General features: G+C 39.6%; 1 protein-coding gene across 2 annotated transcripts; it reads right to left on the bottom strand.

Moving 5' to 3' along the window:
• Nucleotides 1–511: 511 nt before the first annotated feature.
• On the bottom strand, nucleotides 512–11,244 carry LOC121906471 (microfibril-associated glycoprotein 4-like). 2 transcript variants are annotated; one of them, XM_042425344.1, is made up of 5 exons: nucleotides 11,152–11,244; nucleotides 4,152–4,349; nucleotides 2,799–2,895; nucleotides 2,425–2,592; nucleotides 512–1,742 (listed from the first exon to the last, which is right to left on the bottom strand). In XM_042425344.1, exons 1-5 carry the CDS (start codon nucleotides 11,164–11,166, stop codon nucleotides 1,471–1,473), a joined length of 750 nt encoding a protein of 249 aa, XP_042281278.1. In that variant the 5' UTR covers nucleotides 11,167–11,244; the 3' UTR covers nucleotides 512–1,470. The 2 variants fall into 2 exon arrangements, with proteins under 2 accessions (XP_042281278.1, XP_042281269.1); XM_042425335.1 differs by lacking the exon at nucleotides 11,152–11,244 and adding an exon at nucleotides 7,684–8,319.
• Nucleotides 11,245–21,218: the final 9,974 nt, after the last annotated feature.

Here is a 21,218-nt window from a genome sequence, read left to right as displayed (position 1 = left end):
TTAAATTTATTCTGATTTTCTGCTTTTTTTCCCTTCTTCAGGTAACTGGCTGATTTAAAAATGTTTTGTATGTGAAAAGCCAACTCAGTCTGTGTGTATCATCCAGTTTTTATTTTGTATGGTTCACAGTAAAAAGTCTGATAGAAAATAAAATGAAACCACATTGATGTCTTCAAGTTTCAACATTGGGAGATAAAACACCAGATTTACTACTTAGAAAAAGAACAATAATAAGAATAATGACAACAATAATATAACAGATGCAGACAATGCAGAACAGCATAACCTATAACATATAACCATACATATATATGCTGTATTTCTGTAATTTTGCATTCTTGGTCTTATACACAAAACTTCTATTGCATGTCTGTCCGTCCTTGAAGAGGGATCCTCTCTTGCTCTTCCTGAGGTTTGTTTCATTTTCCCCCCATTAAAGGTTTTTTAGGGAGTTTTTTCGTATTCAAATCGAGGGTCTAAGGACAGAGGAAGTTATATTGCTGTACGGATTGTAAAGCCCCCTGAGGCAAATTTTGGGCTATACAAATAAAAATGGACTTGACTTGAATGAATGAAGTTGAGGGTTGTCAAAACGAGTCAAAAGCACAATGAGGGGCAAATAACTCTACTATAATAATAATAATAACTAAAACCAATTAAAAAATTATATAATTTAGAATTAGCTCTTTGCATCAACTCTCAACCAGAACGCATGATTAGTTCCTACTGTGTCTTGATGGAGGGCTGATGATGAGACAAACTTTAATTGTTCTGAAATACAGTAAAGGTTAACATTGGTTAGACCAATATATAATTTTACACATTTTATTAGCCTTTTGGACTTCTCACAACATTTATGACTTTAGAGATAGTAAGAGTGGAGGAGGGTTCATCCACGCAGTCTGTTTGTATCTGAAAAGAAAAACAAAGTCGTTAATTCCAACTGTCCATTTTCCCTTCCTGGCTGGGAAAGGCTGGCTTTTTAGTTCTGTTCAATGTCTTTTCCTTCATGCCTTTAGGTCAGGGGTCACTGGGTCTGTGTGTGTGTACTCCTGCACCTACGCAGACAGACTGTTAGACCGACTGAAATGATAATGTTTTTGAAAGAATTTTAGCTTCCTCTTATATTCCTGGGTTTGTCCCCTACAAACCATACAGTAATAATATTACAAAGTTTATCAAAACCAACAACATGCTTTACAAAATGCAACATAAAAAAGAGAGAAAGAGTAAACAGTAAAAATTCACATCAGGTAACAAGAGCAGAAGGAAAGGATGCATGTAGCCAATTCCTTCTGACTTGTTCACCTAAAATATTCTGACTGACTGTATCTTTGAAACATTAAATGAGAAAAAAAAAAGGAAAATCAACTGTAGGAACATCACAGGTGCCAACATCCAGATCATGACTCTCCTAACCTGATGGAGGGTGAAGTATTCCCATAATCTAGCTAATCACAGCTAATCAGGTTAATGTGTGCAAGTACACTTAGCGACTGATCTGATCTTCATGGCAATAGTCTTGAGGGAGTAGTTCCAGCCCTTCCATGCATGCCAAATGATGTGGGCATTTTCAAATCCGATGGTATTGTGAGGTGCGTACATGCCGTTGGGGTTTGCCATGTGGCAATTATTGTACCAGAATCCACCCAGATAGTGTTGAGCGCAGTTGCTAGTCCACTGGTCCTGGTCTTTGTCATAGGTGGTGAACTTCATGTCATTGTGATTTGTCAAACTGTCCCCTAAAAAACAATGACAGACAAAAACAATGTTACCTGAGGTGAAATGTAGTTGGTCTTTACTCCCATCCAGGGCTTCTTATCATTTTGCCAGTTGAGGTTTTAAGTTACCGTTAATGTTTTGATAAGTATCTGAATTTATCTACAATATATTTGCTTTAAAAAGAAGATTCAGTATAGACGTTCTTTAAAAAAGCCAAAAGTCCTTGGCTGTACACATTTTTTAACCCTTTAACTGACTGAATACTCTTTTTACCATCACAGACTGGATCTTTTGCTTAATAAATCTTAGAGATAAACAAGGTTTCTCCAAATAAATGGGCTACACAGGAATACCATTTTAAAAATGAACTCATTCATCTGGAAAACACATTTCTTCCTCCTGAAAGTGTATTCATGTTTTTCATTTATCTGACAACACATAATGTAGCATTGGTTGCATTTTAGAGAACCACATTTTCTCTGAAGTTTGTTCGCAGTGTTACGTTTAGCTGTGTGAGGACACAAGAAAACTTAACAAAAAAAAGATTTAGGACTCACTGTACCCTGACCCACCCATGATTCATAAAAGAGAACCTTTATACAAAAGTTTTTCATACAGAAAATTCCCGTATTTCTTGCAAATGACGCTCCCATATGCCCGACATTCAACTTTCCAAATTAAGAGCCACACAGTGATTCTCACCTGCGTCTCCTCCATCGAAGCTGCCCAGGTGAAGCTGGTAGCCGCCGTTCTCTGAATCGATCGAGAAGGAGGAGTACCGGGCGGAGGCCTTCCCTCCGTCCAAGTCCTCCATGTCCACACGTAGCTCATTCTTCTTCCTCATAGTCAGCAGGAAGATGTTTTCCAGGCCTGAAAAGACACACTAAGAGGTTAAATTTCACTTCTTGCACTAAGGTCCTGTGTCATTTCCCCTTCTATTTCTTAACCTCTTTTCCCCCAGATTATCTCTCACCAAATCACAGGCCTCACCTTTTTGTTTCACTTCAGCAGATTAAGATGTAAAGGCATGAGCACAGGAATCATGTCTTAAATGTATATTTTACTCAAGAACCCACCTAGCCAATATTCTCCAGCCACATCCCCGAATCCAGTCTTGTAGTGAGCCCAGGGCCTGAAGAAGCTCTGACTCCCATCCATTCTCCTCTGAAATACCTGAGAGGAAACAAAAGATAGGTTCAAAGTAAATGTAACGGAGTGCCCTGGTAGCCGAATGGTTACCGTGCATGTCACACATCCACAACATCCCTAGTCTGAGTGCAGCAAGACCTTGTTTCCTGTTGGCCTCTTAGCCAGTAACTGTAAATAATACAAAAACTGTAACAACAATAAAGGCAGAAAGTACCCCCCACCCCCTCCAAAAAAATGTAATAATGTACATTCATCTAGTAAGACCTCAGATAATGTACGTACTATAGGCTTTAGCTGCTAAATGCTCCACAAAGTAGTAAGACCGACACCTTTACAGTTACACAGAATCATTTGACTCAGTTTTGGGAAATACACTTATTTGGTTTCTTGCTTAGTTAGATGTGAAAAATCACTATCAGTCTTATATCTGTATGGTATGGAGCTCCAGCTGGACATTGATTAGCTTAGCCTAGCACAAAGAGTGGGAGCGGGGGGAAACAGCTAGCATGGCTCTGTCCAACAAGAGCTGTCGACCAGCATCTCTGAAGCTCACTAATTGACATGTTATAGTCTTGTCGTCACCATGAGGTTGCCAGGCAACCAGTGGTGACCCCAGAGAGTCAATGCTCCTGGCCAAGGAAGAGTTTGAGCACATAAGCCTAAATTGTGTATGGATTAAACAAAAAGATTTAACATACTAATTAGCGAGCTTTAGAGGTGCCAGTAGTCAGATTTTTTGTTACCTGCCGACAAGGCCAACCTAGCTTTTCCCCCTGCTTCAGTATTTTTGCTAAGCTAAGCTAACTGGCTGCTGGCTGTAGCTTCATATTTAACATACAGACATGAGATTGATATCGATCTTCTCATCTAACCTTCAGCAAGAAAGCGACTATTTCTCAAAATGTCAAACTATTCCTTTAATGTTTAAAAAATATATTATTGGTTCAGCTTTAAATTAACATGGCTGTATGCCAGAGCTGTTTCTGAATCTTTTGGGTCAAATCCAAGTCAAGTCTCAAGTCTTTATAAGCAAATTGCTTATCAACTGCAACTCTTTCAGGTCTAAATGCTGACACAATTCTTTCAAAGCTTTTTTAATAGAAATTTAGAGACCAAGTCCCTTCAGGTGTCTAAAAAACTTCTCAACCAAATCCTGGTTGCAACTTGTGCAACACTGACAAAAATGAGACTCAGATATGTTGTCATGTGTTTCTCCATCCAGTCTGATTTATGTTCATGTTTGTGATGATAAAATCTGATGAAATGTGAAGAGTACTGACTGTCCATCTCCCTCCGTCAGTGTCCATGTCACAGTAGACATGCAGGGGCGTGGTGGGACCCCCTGGGTAGATGGTGTACACCCCGCTGGAGCTGGTGTTGTCATGGCGATAGATGTCATCACAGTCAATGGGCAGGTAAAACTGGGAGTCGGAGTGGACTGAAGCCGCAAGAACCAACAGAGCTATGAATAATGTTACCTGGATGAGAAAGGAAAGAGATGAATCAAGATCGTCTTCAGTGATTATCTGCACTCTTGACAGATATCACCCGTAAAATTCAGTGCAAGTTAGATAGCAAATGTTAGGTGGAAATAAAATGTTTTTTATGACAATAAGTGTAGAATATTTGTAGTAATAGTTCATCATCATTCGCAAAATCTGCATTTATATGAATCTCAGTGGGATTTCTTTCCTTCATTGTGAAGGTTATAACTGTTATTTTGAAGTAGTGTGAGTAACATGGTTGTTTAAAGGGGGACTCCAGAGACTTAGTGTTGCACTTCCACAAAGGTAGTTGAATGAATAATATTAATATTTATGAAATTATTTATCATATGAATAAATAGAGACAAAATCTATTATAAAACCATAAAATTGATAATTAATTTTTTCAACTCAGCCCCAGCCATCCAAATTAGTCAAATCAAGTAGATATCTTTCAAAGTCATTGTCTTTTTAGTACCAAATTCCCTCTTTTTGTTATGATCCTTCCACTGCAGCTGAACAGGGAAACACTGTCCAAGACACAAAGAGGGATTATTTTGTCTAAAAAGACTGTAATTGTGGAAGATTTTTGCACAAAACAAGAACTTTGGATTTCGTCCTGCAACACTTACATTGTAAGCGCATTTGGAGGGAATCTTCTAATGGTCAGTATGAACAGGACTGATTACAGGGAGTAAAACCTGTTTCATTGTCCATATTGGCACCTGACCATTGTTTTAAGACAGACTTCATGAATTGTGAACCTGTTCTTTAGTGTTACGCACGTCTACGCACAAACAATAAATGACTACATTATAAATAAAGAACTCAATAAAAACAGGAACTGAAGAACTGAGGAAACGCTATCATAACTCTCATTAATTTGCAATGAGGAAACACCAGAGGTAGGATAAAAATTGAAAAATTCAGAATAGCCAAATAAAATAATAATATAAAACTGAAGTGTGAAAAAAGATAATAAAATACTAAAAGAAAGAAAGAAAAAAAAGAGGACGAGATGTATTAAAGTGAGTAAAGCCAGAAATGTATAGTAGGGTATTAAAAGGAAAACAAAGATAAAGATGAAATAGAGATAAAGTAATAATAAAGTAAAGTAGTAATAAAATAGAATAATAAAATACTAAAAGAGAGGAGGTGTGCTGAAGTAAAGCCAGAAATAAAAAGTAGGTTATAAAAAGAAGAACGATCATAAATAAATAAATTAAAATAAAAATAAAAATAAAAATAATCTAGTTCAAGTATATATATCAACAAGCTAAAACATATAAATAGAAGACAGAAAAAAAAATCTCAAATAAATAAAGTTCAATTAAAAGTCAGGCTAAAAAGAAAGGTCTTAAGTTTGCTTTTAAAAATATCAACATTCTCAGCTGCCCTCAGGTCTTCAGGAAGACTGTTCCAGAGACGTGGACCATAGCAATAACAGGATGCCTCACCATGAGGTTTTTTTGTTCTGACTTTAGGGATAATTAATAGGATAATTAATTTAATGGGGATAAAAATGCTGCAGAGGAGAACTGGAGCATCAGGTGATAATTCTCTGCGACCCCTTTCACATTACATATAGTAATTTGATCCATTGTTACTTAAATACTAAAAATATTGATTTAAGCATCTTTCAGGCTATAGAAAGATCCTGAGCATACAGGAGATCATACAACAGTTACAACATCTGGGTTTTTCCTTGCTGGTGGAGTCTGAACTCATCCCACTTGATGTTTGCATTACAGCAATGCTGTGTTTATTATTAGTCAAAGCCCTCTGGAGCAGAGTGATTTGTTATGTATTTGTAGTAAAGCACCTAAAAAAAAAGCACTGGACAGAGGATAACGTTTTACTTTATTGTGGGCACACACTTTACAACTCCACATACTGCAATAATTCCTGTCTTTTTCTCTTATAAAGTAGTATAACAGCGGTTACACAGTGCCGTTTGTGCCTGGAATACGATAAGCTCTCAGAGCACAACATTTCCCCCTTTCTTAAAAAGTGTTACTTCTACACTCAAAGTCGGAGTAACAGAAGAATGTTTTCTAAAGAAATACCTTCTGTAGTGACAACCTGGGTGTTACTTCACCTATAACAATAAGCAGAACTATTTTTTTTTTTTTCTTTGAACACTGTTACAGCAACAGACTATATGTCCCTCTTGTATTCTCCAGTGACATAGTCTTTGATCCAAGGTAGCTGTTTTTTGTTCCTCTGGCTCCTATTCTGTACGCTGTCACTTGTAGCAAGCTCTGTAGGCCTTTGTTCTTCTGCTGGAAGAGTGAAGGTCCCCGGCAGCACAGACAGATGTGAAGCATCCCAAGTCTTCCCGTCAGTCAGTGTGTAGCTGTGAGGTCCCTTCTGCTGTGTCACTTTAAGCGGCTCACTGAACTTGGACTTTCCTTTCTTGACACGCTCAGGGTTTCTCACGTGCACAAGGCTTCCCAGGTGCAGTTTAGGGGTCTTGGCATGTCTCTTGTGTATGTTTTCATGTGTAATTGTTTCTTTGCAACTCCGTCTCTCACTTCATGATCCTGAGCAGCTGTGAGCTTTGGCTGGATAGAGAGTTTGGTTCTCATCTTTCTTCCATACATGAGCTGGAAGGGTGATGTCCCTGTGGTCGCACGTGGTGAGGCTCTGTAGACTTGAAGGAACTCAGTGACATGAGCTTTCCGCTGAGCTTTCTTTCTCTGTGCAGTAAGAATGCTTTCTTTTAACACCCTATTTAGCCTCTCTACAGTCCCATTTCCTTCTGGGTGGTAGACTGTAGTCCTTATGTGTTGGATATCTCATTCTTCCAGGAAAGAGGAGAGTTTTTGAGGACAGCTGTGGGCCATTATTTGTCACCACAACCATGGGATTTGCATTTTGGCTAAACACAGATCTAATGAAGCTAATCGCTGTAGCAGTAGTGCACTGTGGAGCGAAACACACTTCTGGCCACTGGCCACTGAATGGTAGTCCACCATGGTAATAGCAAACTTGCAGTCAGCAGGACCAGTCTTGAGTGGACCAACAATGTCTAGTGCAAGCTTTTGCCAGGGTCCATCAGGCAAAGGGACTGGTGTCATCGATGCAGGGGTGGTTCTTGTTGTCTTATCATTCAGCTGACAGGACACACAGATGGCAATGACAGATGTACCAGTGCATCCATCTTAGACTATCAATAAAAGTCTCTGAGTCTCTTTTTTGTACGGACAATGCCTTGGTGGTTCTCATGTGCTAGGTGTACCATGTGGAAAAGTAGCCTTTCTGGCACCACTATTCTATGACTCCCTTTTAGAATAAGTGACTCGTGCATGGAAAGTTCATTCCTAACCTGGTAGTGAGGCATCATGTATGCAGGTAGGCCTTTGGATGATGCAGGCCACCCTTCGGTCATGTAGATGTGCAGCTTGCGTAGCTCTGGGCAGGAAGAGCAGACATCTGTGAAGTCAAGCATGGGAATGGCAGTCAAAAGCAGCAACAGTCTCTGGTTCCATGTCTGGGGAGCAGTCCTGTTCATATGGCAGTGGCAAGTGGGAAAAGCAGTCTGCTGCATGGTTCTGAGCACTGGGCCGGTAGACAATATCATAGTTGAAGCGAAGTAGCGTGGCAGACCTGCGTGCTATTCGCAGCTCTACCCATGTCTTTTATAGACAGGAGTGTGGTTACTTATTACATACTTACTTATGGTGTGGCCCAGGTAAGTCAGCTTATCCTGGTAGACTTTGCATTTTTCTGTATTCAGACATAGTCCAGCTTTCTGTAGCCTGTACAGCTTTCAGGCGTGTTACATGATCAGCACGGCAACATATGTAGACAATGACGTCATCGAGATACACTTGGACTCCAGGTAGATCTTGCAACACCATGGACATCATCTTCTGAAATCTTGAGGGCGCTGATGCTACCACATAGCAAACTCGCTTGTATCAGAAGAGCCCCTCATTGGTTATGAAGGCAGGCAGATCTCATGCTGAGGAACCTGATAGTAAGCATTTGCAAGGTCAATGGTTGAACACATGGTTGTTCCTCTGAGTTCTTCCATGTGTGGAATAGGGTAGCAATCAGTCACTATGGCCTTGTTGGACTCCCTGAGGTCTTTATACACCTGTATTCTCGCTGAGTTCTAATGTTGAGTCACAATGACTGGTGACACCCAGGGAGACACGTCAATCCTCTCGATAATGTCGGCGTCTAGTAAGCATTTTAACTCTGCAGAAACAGTATCTCTGACAATGAGGGCAACCACCTCAATTTCTGAAAGGTTTCCCATCATCTCTCACTTTGACTGTATGCACAAAGTTTTTCATACAGCCCATGGTAGGTAGACATGGAGCTGTAGTGGCAGGTGGAGGCGGAGCTATAATAGTAGTAGTACCAGTGTTCTGATTTGAGTTTCACTTTCCCACAATGGCCATTTCCAGAGCCTGAATTGAAGTCCAACCTCAGCAGTAGTGAACCTGACATCACAATGTAAAAGGAGGCTGAGGCAGAACATCCATCATGAAGCGCACCTAGTACTGAAATCCCCCTGTCTTGAGTACATCACCAGAGGAATCTCTCTTTGTTTCAGGGGTATGTCACTGAAACATACTCATAAACATGAGCAGGCAGCAATGAAACTGAAGATCAAGTATCTACTATCATCTTGAATGGCTGCATATTAGGGGATGTGCCTAATTCTACAATTTTCCTCTCTACTGGGATAACATCTTTCAGAAATAGCACAGTCAGCTCAGAGAGTCACCTCATGTTTTTGACCTGTACAGCACACTTTTGTAAAGTGCCCAGTCTTTCCACATGATTTCCATATTTTGTTTGTAGCAGGCAATTTGTGGAATTTGCCAGGTGCTTATCTGAGTCACATCTGTAACATTTACATGTATGTTCAGACTTTGTTTCATCTTTTCTTTGGTTACCTGCGCTGTTGGCAGCGTTTTCATCTCCCGCACTGCCACTTCAGTGTTTGAGAGTGCACTGGCATAGCTTGCAGCCGATTCCACTTGATTGGCAATCTGAATGGCCGTATCCAGTGAAGGCTTTCTCCACGATTTGGTCTTGTAGCGTATCTTACACTGCATTTCCGAATTCACACAATGTCACCATCTCACATAGCATGGAGCATTGTGCAATAGTTTAATCATGTCTCTGTGCTCATTGGTGAAATTTATGTCCCTCAGCAATGTCAGTTACCTTCTGCGCTGGGCAGCCCTAGCATGATCATAGGTGGTACCTGTTTCTTACCTTGAAAGGCAGCTGGATTTGCGAAATCACATCACAAGGTCATGCAGGAATCCATCTTTGTGTCTTTAAGTTACACGTCCATCAGCATCCTATGAGGATTCTTGCGTGATCTCATGATCTTGCAAATACAGCTGCCTTGCAAGGTAAGGCAGTGATAGATGGTAATCAACAGATGTTTCATCCAATCACCTGCCAAATATTTTTTGAAAGTGCCTGCTCTTTTCCAAACAGTGTCCAAGGACAACTTCTCTTCGCCATCCGGCGTGTCAGGTTAACTTGTTTCAGTCAAGGAAGAGAAAATCCTCTGTGCTTCAGTTCCAATGCTGTGCGGCAGTACAGCTTACTTTCAGGTATCGTGCCACTTGGCTCCTTCCACATCAATCACAACTAGGTAGTTTTTGAACATTTTCAGCCATGTTTCAAATGGCATTGCAAGTTCTCCCGGACTGTATGGAAGTGGGAGGCAAAGGAGTAGTAGCCACAGCCATCCTCATTGCCAATTTTGTTATGTATTTGTAGTAAAGCACTTAAAGAAGCACTGGATAGAGGATAACGTTCCATGTTATTGTGTGGGCACGCACTTTACAACTCCACACACTGCAATACTTCCTGTCTTCTTCTCTTATCAAGTAGTATAACAGCAGTTACACAGTGCCACCTATTGGCCTGGAATAGGGTCATTTGTCAGAACACAACACAGAAGTTGTTCAGTCAGGTTTGGTTCAATTAAACACATTTTAAAACAGTCATAAAACATTATAATATAAAAAATTGAATCAATTTCGCTGACAACTCTAATATTTTATTCAAATTCATACTTTCTGTTTGTTCACAGCAGGACTGAAGTCTGCAGATAAGACTGTCTGTTAATATGTAACTAACAACAATCTTCAATAACATTAATCATCAACAACAACAAAAATACATTATAATAGTGAGAGAGTATTTTTTAGTTATCTTTATGGATGAGTTCATTTGACAGTTTTATCGATTAATATTCCTACAATATGAAGATGAAATGGTTTAGCTCAGCTGTTAGACTTTAACTCTCTACATAGACTTTGATCTATAAGTAAGACAAACAGGCTTTAACTCTCTGCATAGGCTTTGATCTATAAATAAGACAAACTTTTGACTTTTTACTTAAAAATTCATAAAACACAAGTCATTTTTTAATATGGAATTATGACATTTGCTCTCATTTTGCTGCAGTTTTATTTTTAGATTATGTTTACCATTGTTCTGGTTGTCTAAATTTTGCTCCTACAGACTACACTGTTTCTAGTACTAATACTATTAAAACTACTGTTAACAGCATTACTAACACTACTAATGCCAATTCTAATAACATGATGCTTTCTTGAGTATCATCAGCACATTATGTCACCATTCTATTAAGTTTCTCACAGACAACTACGAGCAAAAATATTATACGTCATAAAAATTATTTTTTAGAGAACAAATTAAGCCAATATGATCTTGACATTATCAAGAAAACGGAGACAGCATCTGAATCATAGCGATTTGTTTTAGTGTCTTCTGTCAGTGTCAAACCTACCTGCATCATTATCATGGAGAAGAAGGTTCACCGCTCAGTTGGACTCTGTCAGGTCAGTCTGTTGAAATAAATCTTGGCGCGAGCAGCTTTAAATAGTCTGTGCGGGGCGTGTCTGTCAGAGCTTGTGACTTACAATAGGCGGGCTAATGCTGATAAAGGCTCACAGTGTAATAAAGTTTTTTTCAATTATTAATCACAGCTACCATTGAAGTGTTTGGGAATGTGGAGGTTTTAAAAAGTTGTTCTACGAATACACACAAATGACCTGTGGTGTTTTTTTGGGCTGATTCTGAAATCTAGCCAATATTTTTAAATTTAGAATTATAATATAAAAAGAAAGAAGAGGAAAAAGTATAGAAAAATGAAAGAAATAAACTTAAAATGTATTCACAGTCGTATTCTTGGTGATTTAGACAATCATGGAGGGACAGAAAATGTACAGAAAACATAATTAAACAGTTAAATAATGTGGAAAAAGTGATTTAATCAAAAATAATGACAAAACCTTTTTGGTGGCTTCAGTCAAAAATTTCTAGGGTTGCACTTGTGGACATGACCTCAGTGTTTGAAGTCCTTTGAATTCCTTATCTTGTTATTCACTAAAAGTAAAACAAGCATGAAAAATGCTTATCAAGCGTCCACCCACAATACGAAATTCAATACAAAGCTCCTGCAGACCTTGAACTTTCCATGTGTGGAAAGCCCCGTAATGACATCACAACTTCCGGTCCAGACAGTAGTAAAAATCTGTAGCAATACTGGAAAACTTACCTACTTTCCTGATTGTTTTAGTCTTATTTGTCCCTTTCCTATAATGTGATTTGGTAACTTCAGTTTTTCCATTATCCTTATTACCATTTTCTGGTCACGTCTAAATGACTGATATTTATATATTTTTAATCAAGACAAGGCAGGTTTATTTTTATAGCACCTCTAAACAACAGGGCAATTCAACCCGCTTGACAGCACATAAAAGACAAGATGTTAAAGTCCCCGCCACCCAAAAATGTGTTTTGCTTTGGGTTCCTTCAGTCGGATGTTTGAGCTTCACAGAGTTTGACACTAGAACGCTGTTTTCACGTTCATCTGTTGAAAGAGGAAAGTTTCTCTGAGCTTAAATATGAGTTTAAGCAGGTACTTACAAGTATGATTTGTGAAGTCACAACTAGTTTTGAGCCAATCCTGGTCGAGTACGCAACTTGCATGTGTATTATGTGGTAGTTTGATATATTGTATTTGTAAATTTTTTACTGTGAAATTCAATAAGGATCTTTGAGCTAGAAGGGTGTCCTGCTCTCTCCCTTTTTCCTCTCCTCTGATCTCCCTACCAGAGCAACAGAGTCAGTAGCTGCTTGACATTAACAGCACAGTTATTGATGGCTCATCTGGAACACAGAGAGGAAATCAAACCCAGGGACTCACCGAGGGCCTTCTGAATGACGAAGCAAGAAAAGGTCAAAGAAAAAGTTGATTCTTTCTTCCGTTCTCATATATCTGTCTGTCTTTTTCTGTCTCTCTGAGTCTTTCTTTCCTTTTATCTCAGTCTCTCTGTCAGGCTTCTGGAGGTGTATTAGTTCCAAGGGAAAAAGAGAAGAGGAAAGAGAGAGAGGGAGCTGTAACGGCTGATTTTCTGCCAGGTTTTGTTCCTGTCGACATATAATCCATGTTAATAAATGGCTCTTGAGGTCATCACAATGTAGCCACAGGCAAAGTAGGAGAGATAGAGAGGCAGGCAGAAAATGGGTTTCTGAGTGTGAGAGAGAAAGAACTCTGAACAGGGTGTACGCAGAGACGCTATGTGGCCAAAAGTATGTGGACACCTGAACATTTAACCCATATATGATTGTTTAACATCTCATTCCATAATCATGGACATTAAACTGCTGCTATAACAGTCTCCATGCTTATGAGAAGGTTTTGTACAAGATTTTGGAGCCTGGCTGCAGGGATTTGTTCCTATTCAGCCACAGCAGTGTTTGAGAGATCCCAAACATGTTGGATGGGGTTGATGTTAGGGCTCCATGCAGGTCAGTCGAGTTCTTTCACACCAAACTGAAAGCAATTTCTTTATTGCTCTCACTTTGTGCCCGGGAGTATTGTCGTATTGAAACAGGAAAGGATTTTCTCCAAATCACTGCAGCAAAGTTGAAAGCACATTTTTAAACCTTTCAAATATAATTATATGCTGTTGCATTAACATTTCCCTTCCACTGCAGGAAATAAACAACCCATTACCTTAAAGGATAGGTTCATTTTTCAAGTCTATCTTAAAACAATATAATAGTTGAAAGAGGTTTGCATGCTGTAATCATTCCTCTTGTCCATACTGGCCATCATTCCTAATGCAATTTCAAAGTAAGTAATGGGGGACAAATACATTCCCACATGGTGTAGCCAAAAGCAGAGGGGACAGGAAATTGTGTGGGAAGGGTTGTAAGTATGCTATCAACGGCAGTCCCCAAAATTCTAAATTATACAGCTTCTTATCAAACATCATAGTGTCAGCAACTTCTGTCACGGTCTGTGCACCGCAATCAACCAGCATCTCTTCTTCTCTGCTTCTTGTATCATTTTGCCGTGAAGTCATAAAACAAGAATTTAAACAAATAATATTTCGAGAATGAGCCGTCAGTCCCTCCCCCTCTCTCAAACTGGCTGGACATTGAAGAACATTGGAGAAAAAGCGGCGGGTCAATTCACGACCGAAAGCGAAAAGGGAATGTATCTTGCCTGTTTCACATAGACTTGAATGCGAAGTGGAATCCAGTCTGCACAATGAGGCTGAACGGGTAAAAGGCCAGTCACTGGTCAATAGTAATAGAAGAGAGCGGGTGACAGCTCGCTGTAAGGCTGCAGGTTTTAGTTGTTGTTTTTCGCTTCAATCTTAAGCTTTTGTCTCCCCCTTCTGGCAGTAAGAGTAATTAAAATAACACTGTCAACACACACTTACGTCATAGGCCGTAGCCTACTCCATCGCTACTGTTGCGGCTGTAAAACAGTGGATAAATTGTTTTGAGCGTCACACAACCCCTGCGAAATGACTTGATCCATTCTGTCCGATAACATTTGGAAAGTCTAGAAGAGCCACACGATTAAATTATTTTATCTCCATTCAAATTACCAGAGGGCTAACAGGAAGTTAGCCAGTTCAGGCGGCGGAAGTCTCTAGTCTCTCTGCCCATAGAGCATGGGCAGTATGTATTCATCTGGCCAGCACAGCAATGTCAAACCCGATTAAAAACTCCGGTATAATGTGAAATACAGAGATTTATCTGGTCATGATAGGCTTAATCGGGGCCTTTCTAGTGTTTTTTTGGGCCCTTTGCAAAATCTCAGGTTCAGTTAGTTTCGGATCCGTTCTTAGTTCTGAGGCCAGTTTAGAGTTCTGAGTGCAACTGGTAATAAAAGCAATACTGGTGTCACCACATAAGGGCATAAAGGAAAGGTGTCTTCCTCCAGGTAGATGAAGTACAAATGGTGGCTCACCATCTCCTTCGTCAAGGAGAGAATCCAGAATCCAAGGTCCAAGGCATGGTATCTTTGGAGAGTCTAAAAAACCGAGCCTGTATAACAACAGGGCTATTATTTTAGGTCAAGTCTCCATTATCTATGGCCATAGTAAATCAACACATCATTAGACTCCCAATATGACATTATAACATAATAGCAATTAAATGAACTCAATAGCTTTAACTGTGCAGTATCTTATTTTATGAATTGTGTTTCTCCTCTTTTTAACTTCAATCATGAATTATGATTACACATTTTGGAAATATTGTATTTTTAACCATAGACTGAGGTACAGTACACAGTATTAATTTCTTACACACATCATGTTTTTATAATAGAAGTAACATCTAAGTTCTTTTACTTCTATATCATCTCCTTATGCACAAATAAAATTGTTTATCACACTAGCAGTATGAAACTAGAAGTGTTATGCTGCTACACACATTAACACCATTATGACACTCTGCATAAGTACCCAATTAGCAAAATAAAATAAATGAGCTACATTTTACATCTCAGGTTATTTATCCACAGAAATTTCCCTTTAACTTAAGGTCAACACTGTAATATCTCACAGCAGTTAAATGTAATAGGAATATATTGTGTTGGACCTCTGTTTTGGTAGGGACATGCACATGACAATTGTTGGTGTGTATCCACCCCCAGACCCCCCCCAACCGCCAGAGGCTACCGTGGGGACTGGTTAACCTTTAGGCAACAAAGAAACATCTGCATCAGTATGACTAGGAAGGCTAAATCAAATTATTATCAGTCAGCTCTCTCTGCCTGTGATAGTTCCACTAAATTTTGGAACACTATAGCATATCTCAAGAATTCATCACGGTCACACCATAGTTGGAGCTTTTAATCACCATTTTCTCTCCTCTGGTCTTTTATTTAATAGTACGTCTGCAGATTCAACGGTAGACGATTACCATATCTGTCGAGCAGAGGGAGTCCCCAATGCCTCAGCTTCTTCTGACTGCAAATTTTCTTTTAGTTTGGCAAGCAGTGCAGAAGTTTACAAAGCTCTGCTTAGGTTAAAAGCATGCAAAAACACTGGTGCAGATCTTGACCCATATCTTCTTCATCTTAATGCCCCCTTAATCTGTCCACATTTAGCACATATTTTTAACCAAACGTTTTTAATGATTCCAGCTTTGTGGAAAAGCACCTTAGTAGTACCCTTACACAAAAGTAGTGATGTCTCCGATCTCAACAACTACCACTCAGTATCTAAACTTCCTTTCTGAGCAAAAATCCTAGAATCATTGGTCAATTTACAACTATGCACTTTTATGGATTCACTAAACTTACTATAGCCACAAAAGTCTGGTTTTCACAAACACAACACGAGCACGATTACAGCTGCAGTGTCAGTCATTGATAACATCATCTCCTCCCTAGATTAAAAAACAATTTTGTGCTGCTCTCTGCATTGACCTCTCAAAAGCACTTGATACCGTTGATCATAAAATCCTACTTTTTATAAACTACGGTCTATAGGTTTAGATGAAGCCTGACTCTACAGAGAGAACTCAGACTGTTGTTATTGATGGTACTCAGTCAAGCCCTCTACCATCAGAAATGGGATACCACAGGGGTCTGTCCTTGGTTCTCTGCTGTTTACATTATACATAAACAACATCATTTTTCCTAATCAATACTTCAATGTCCTTTTTTTTTGCAGATGATACAATTTTATATGCCCCAGTCTCCACCCCAGCACCCTGACTCATCTTCAGTCAGCCTTTGATGCTTTCCAATTATCACTCCTTAATCACAGACTACTTTTAAATGCAGCAAAGACCAAGTACATGGTATTCTCCACCTCCACCAGTGACTGACTATCCTGCCATTACAACTTTAAATGGCACCCATATTACTCTTGCTGAGTCATACAAATACTAAGGAATTTGGCTTGACAGCAGACTATCATTCAAGATTCATATTCAAGATTTGACTCAAAAATTAAAAATCAAACTAGGCTTCTTGTATAGAATCAAAGGATGTCTGTCTTCTTCCAACCGTAAAACTATTGTACAGTCAACCTTCATGTCTTTCCTTGACTATGGAGATATTTTGTATTGTCATGCTGTCCAATCAACACTTCAGCAGTTAAACCCTGTGCATCATAGTGCATTACACTTTACCACAAATGACAAATTTTGTTCTCATCATTGTTCTCTGTATCACAAGGTTGGTTGGACTTCCTTACAGTCAAGAAGAAATTAACATCTCATGATATTCATCTATAAAGGTCTACTGATGAAGTTTCCAAACTACCTCACATCTCTTCTCACATTTAAATCTAGTAACTACAGTAAACGATCCAGTAACTACTTAACCTTAGATATCCCTCATATTCGCACTAATGTTGGCAGAATTGGTTTCAGGTACTTGGTAACTGCAAAATGCCCTCAGACTGGAGTCTTACATTCCTCTGGATTTTAAAGCTTTATTATCTGATGTTTTTTTGTGACTCTTGTAACTGTTTTTATTAATTCCTTGTTTATTGTGTAATTGCATTGTTTCTGTCTGCTGATTGTGTTCTTGTCTTATTAATGTTTCTTGTTCTCGGCTCTCTCTTGGAAAAGAGATCTTAATCTCAATGAGATTGCCTGACTAAATAAAGATTAAATAATTACAAAAATAGATGTAGCTCACACATTTCTGCATAGAACATACACACTCTCCTTGTAGTACCACATGTCGACCATCTCATGCCGACTACAGGAGTTACCTACGCTTGCTTAGCCAATAAATTACTCACCAAGATGTTACGAAAGAAAAGTCAACCCATGGCATGCAGGTCCTTGGATTGGTCCATCGTTCACTCTGCTTGTCTGCTGTCCACAAGACTCAGTTTTACATATACATTTATTAACTTTTTACACTTTAATTTCCACAAAGTTTCTCACTCACTCCACGTTCTACTCTGCTCTGCTAACGTATTTCCTCCAACAGGAACTTTCACTCCGCCATCTAACCAATGATAAACAAATGTAAACAAAATTTGTCTGACAGGCAGATGAGTTAACCTAAAATATAGGATAAATGCGCTATTTAAAATATAGCCATTTAGACATTTAAGGGGGCCTTCTGTCTGTGAAAACAAACAACAAAAAAACAAACAGAAAACCCCACAGGGGCCTCCTGGTGGTTAGGGGGCCTATTGCAGTTGCTTGTAATGCAAATAGCCAAAAATGGCCCTGGGCTTAATCAGCATTGTGTGAACTCATTTGGCAAGAGTTTGAATGTGACAGACGTTCATTTATATGTAAAAGTACTGCACTGCAGGTTTAAAGGATAAGACTGGTGATTTTCTAAATATTTCTAATTGTCAACAAATCTCATGTGCAGAACCAAACCAACAATGAACTGATCTCCTTACAAGTATTGTGTGTGTATCCAAAGCCTGGTATACCTTATCCCTCTGTGCCGTAGAGCTCAGTTGTTGTCCAAAATATACTAAAAACATGTCAATGAACCACATGGTTGCATGTCCCTTTAGTTTGTTTAGAAACGGCTCCAAAGACTAATAACAGGGATCGAATTTTTGGTGATCCAGAGGCTGAAAATGTGATCGCTGGTATTAGTCTTAGGAGCCTTTTCTGAACAAACTAACATGGCTGTAATCTTTAGGGGTGAAGGAACATGTCACCCAGTGCAACGGTGTGGCTCAATGATGTGTTTTTAAGAGCTGGCTGGCAGTGGGCTCATGTTACAGCTTCCTGGTATGTTTGATTTGACTTTCTGGTGTGATGTAGTAACAGGTTGAGCCTCAACACCGTGAGCTCTTGAGTTGTGAATTTCAAAATTTTCAAATAACTTAAAAAGACCGAGGAAATATAATTGAGTAATTTTACAGCACAGGAGGGAACCCGCCATCACCTTAATCCACCCCAAAGCTCATTTTTCTTGTTTACCACAATACCAGCCCTTTAAGTTCCTGCAGAGGAAAAGTACACAGGAGCAGTCTTGTGGTGTATAACATGGTTACATTATTTAGTTATCTGTATTTTTTTATGATTTAATATTTTCTTATCAAAATAAAGAACAATAATAATACATTTGCACATCATTTTAAAAGACTTGTGAATTTATATTTTGTGTAAGCGTGTTTCACTAGTGTCTAAATGTGTATTTATGTGTGCTACACTCCCAAAATACAACACTCAAGGTCAGAGTGTGTCAAAGCAACCATATGTTCACTATTTAGCTCTGAGCCAAAAGACGAGGGCTGAAAGGCGTCTTGTGGTTTGGGTGTAGTTATGAATGAGCAGCCATCTTTGTTAACACACAAACCAGCACAGATGAGCACACATTAACATATGTTATCAATGAAATAACAAAGAGAAACCCTCAGTGTTGAAGCATTTCTCTGCACCACTGGATGGCACTGCTCCTCCTCTCTCCGTCCTCACTTCACCACTCCCTCCCTCCTCCTTTCCTCCCTGTGCGCCTTTTCTCTCTCTCGCCCTTTCCCTGCGTTTCCTCATCTTGTATAGGAGGAAGATTAAAATCGCCAGAGAGCACAAAGCGGATTACCAGATCGATATCGGAGACAATCTCTTTCTTCCATCTCTTTTACATGGTCTATCCCTCCGTTTCTCTCTCCTCTCTGCTTCTGTCACTCACTCACTCTCTGTGGTTAATTTGTGTTTTCACCCTCTGCCCTTCAAGTCACTCATTGCTTCTGGGTATGTAAGGGTTGGGGGGGTGGGGGGGGGGGGGGGGGGGGGGGGGGTGGACAGATAAGCAGACAGACATTCACAAATCAAAAGAGAGAGACAGATGCAGCTGTGAGATGCAGACAAAGATGAGAGATTTTGTTTTCTTTCACCCCACAGATACTATTGATTCACCATGACCTGCTTACACACACACACACACACACACACACACACACACAGAGTCATAATATGCAATGCTGTTAAGCTGTTAATTCATTACACAGCAAACAGGCTAAACTGAAGCTCATAAGCCATTTCATACACGGACACGGATTCATAGCAGAGTGACTGAGTGATAATAAAAACACCTAGAGGTATTTTTCTGTGCTCTCAGAAAGACTGAGGCCAGAAGAGAGGAGAGAGGAGAGAAACAAACACAGACGCACACACACAGGTGCACAGATCCATACAGGGTTAAAATAACAAGTGGACAAGAGGAGCCTTGTTTGTCCAATGCCTGGGTACACAGAGAGCTGGTAAATGAAATCCTACAAAAAGAAGATTAGTCAATAAACTCAGGTAAACACTTATAGATATAGTGGGAGGTGCTTGTTTATATGTGTGTGTATGAAAGTGAGTGAGAGGGGGGGAAAAGGAACTCATCTTTTATGTATGAGTGTTTGTTTAGCTGCACTTGCAGCTGTGCCTGGGTTACTTCCCATCTCAGTCACACACAACTGACTAATAAACCCTCTCACCACGTTTGAACACACCACTCGATACACTCCAATTAAAGCTGAATATCACTATAAAGTCAAAGCCCTGCATTAAGAAAAACAAATAACCTTATATTTTCTCAGTCTATAGGTGTGTAAATGTATTAAAAAATGAAATAATGCTATTGGCTTTGGTGTGGCTCACAGTTAATACGCATGAATGGATCTGCACTTGTTTGTTTGCTTGTTTGTGCATGGTTGTGTGTGTGCGTGTGTGTGTGTGTGTATTTGTATGTATTTACGTATGTACAGGCCAGCACCTTGTACAGAGTTCTGCCTGGGACAGTGTGCTGTACAATAATCTGTTCCTAACGAAACACCCATTTCCTGTGTCCAACTGAGATACAAGCTGGTCACACAAGTGCCACACACATTACACACACGCATGCACACGCACTTCCCCTCTCTCTTGCACAATCAAACAAACTTAAGCCTGCCAAAACTCAATGGCCATATCAGCAAATCCAAATATCAAAGAGAGTAACACACGCACATACACACACACACAAATCAAACATGACATTACAGATGTGTGTGTATGTGTGTGTGTGTGTCTCATTGATATGCGTGAGTGAAGGCGTGTTATTGGTTCCTACGGGCTCGTTTGGGGCTAATTAGAGAGAGTAATGAGATAAGAGGAGTGGGAGAGGGAGGCGATGCTCTGATGGATGTGGGGAAGGGGATGGCATCTCAATGAAGAGAGACTCCGAGGGAGGGAGATCAAATTAGAGGATGAAAGGGAACAACAGGGAAGGTAGCGAGGATGGAGTAATGCCAAGAATCAATAATGTGTGCTGAGAGGCAACCACGGCGACCGGGGATAAACGTTCACAACAAAGTAGATCATCTCCACTCTGCTGCAGACATGTTTCTGCTCACTTAAACTTCAGTCATATGTATAATCACATTATTTATGTCTGTGTTCCTCCATAGTACTTAACACCTGTGTTGGGGTTTCCTCTGGCAGATCAATAATTATAACGTGTATGTGAAGAAAACTTAAAAGGAGTCAGTTCAGGGGTGATGTTTACTGGCGACCCGTTTCCTTTTTTGGATAATTAAGTTAAATCAAATTTAGTTTGGATCTTAAAAATAATTGATCCAG

Source organism: Thunnus maccoyii, chromosome 2 (assembly GCF_910596095.1).
Source record: "Thunnus maccoyii chromosome 2, fThuMac1.1, whole genome shotgun sequence".
NCBI lineage: Eukaryota > Metazoa > Chordata > Actinopteri > Scombriformes > Scombridae > Thunnus > Thunnus maccoyii.
This window is presented reverse-complemented; position numbering and strand designations above follow the sequence as displayed.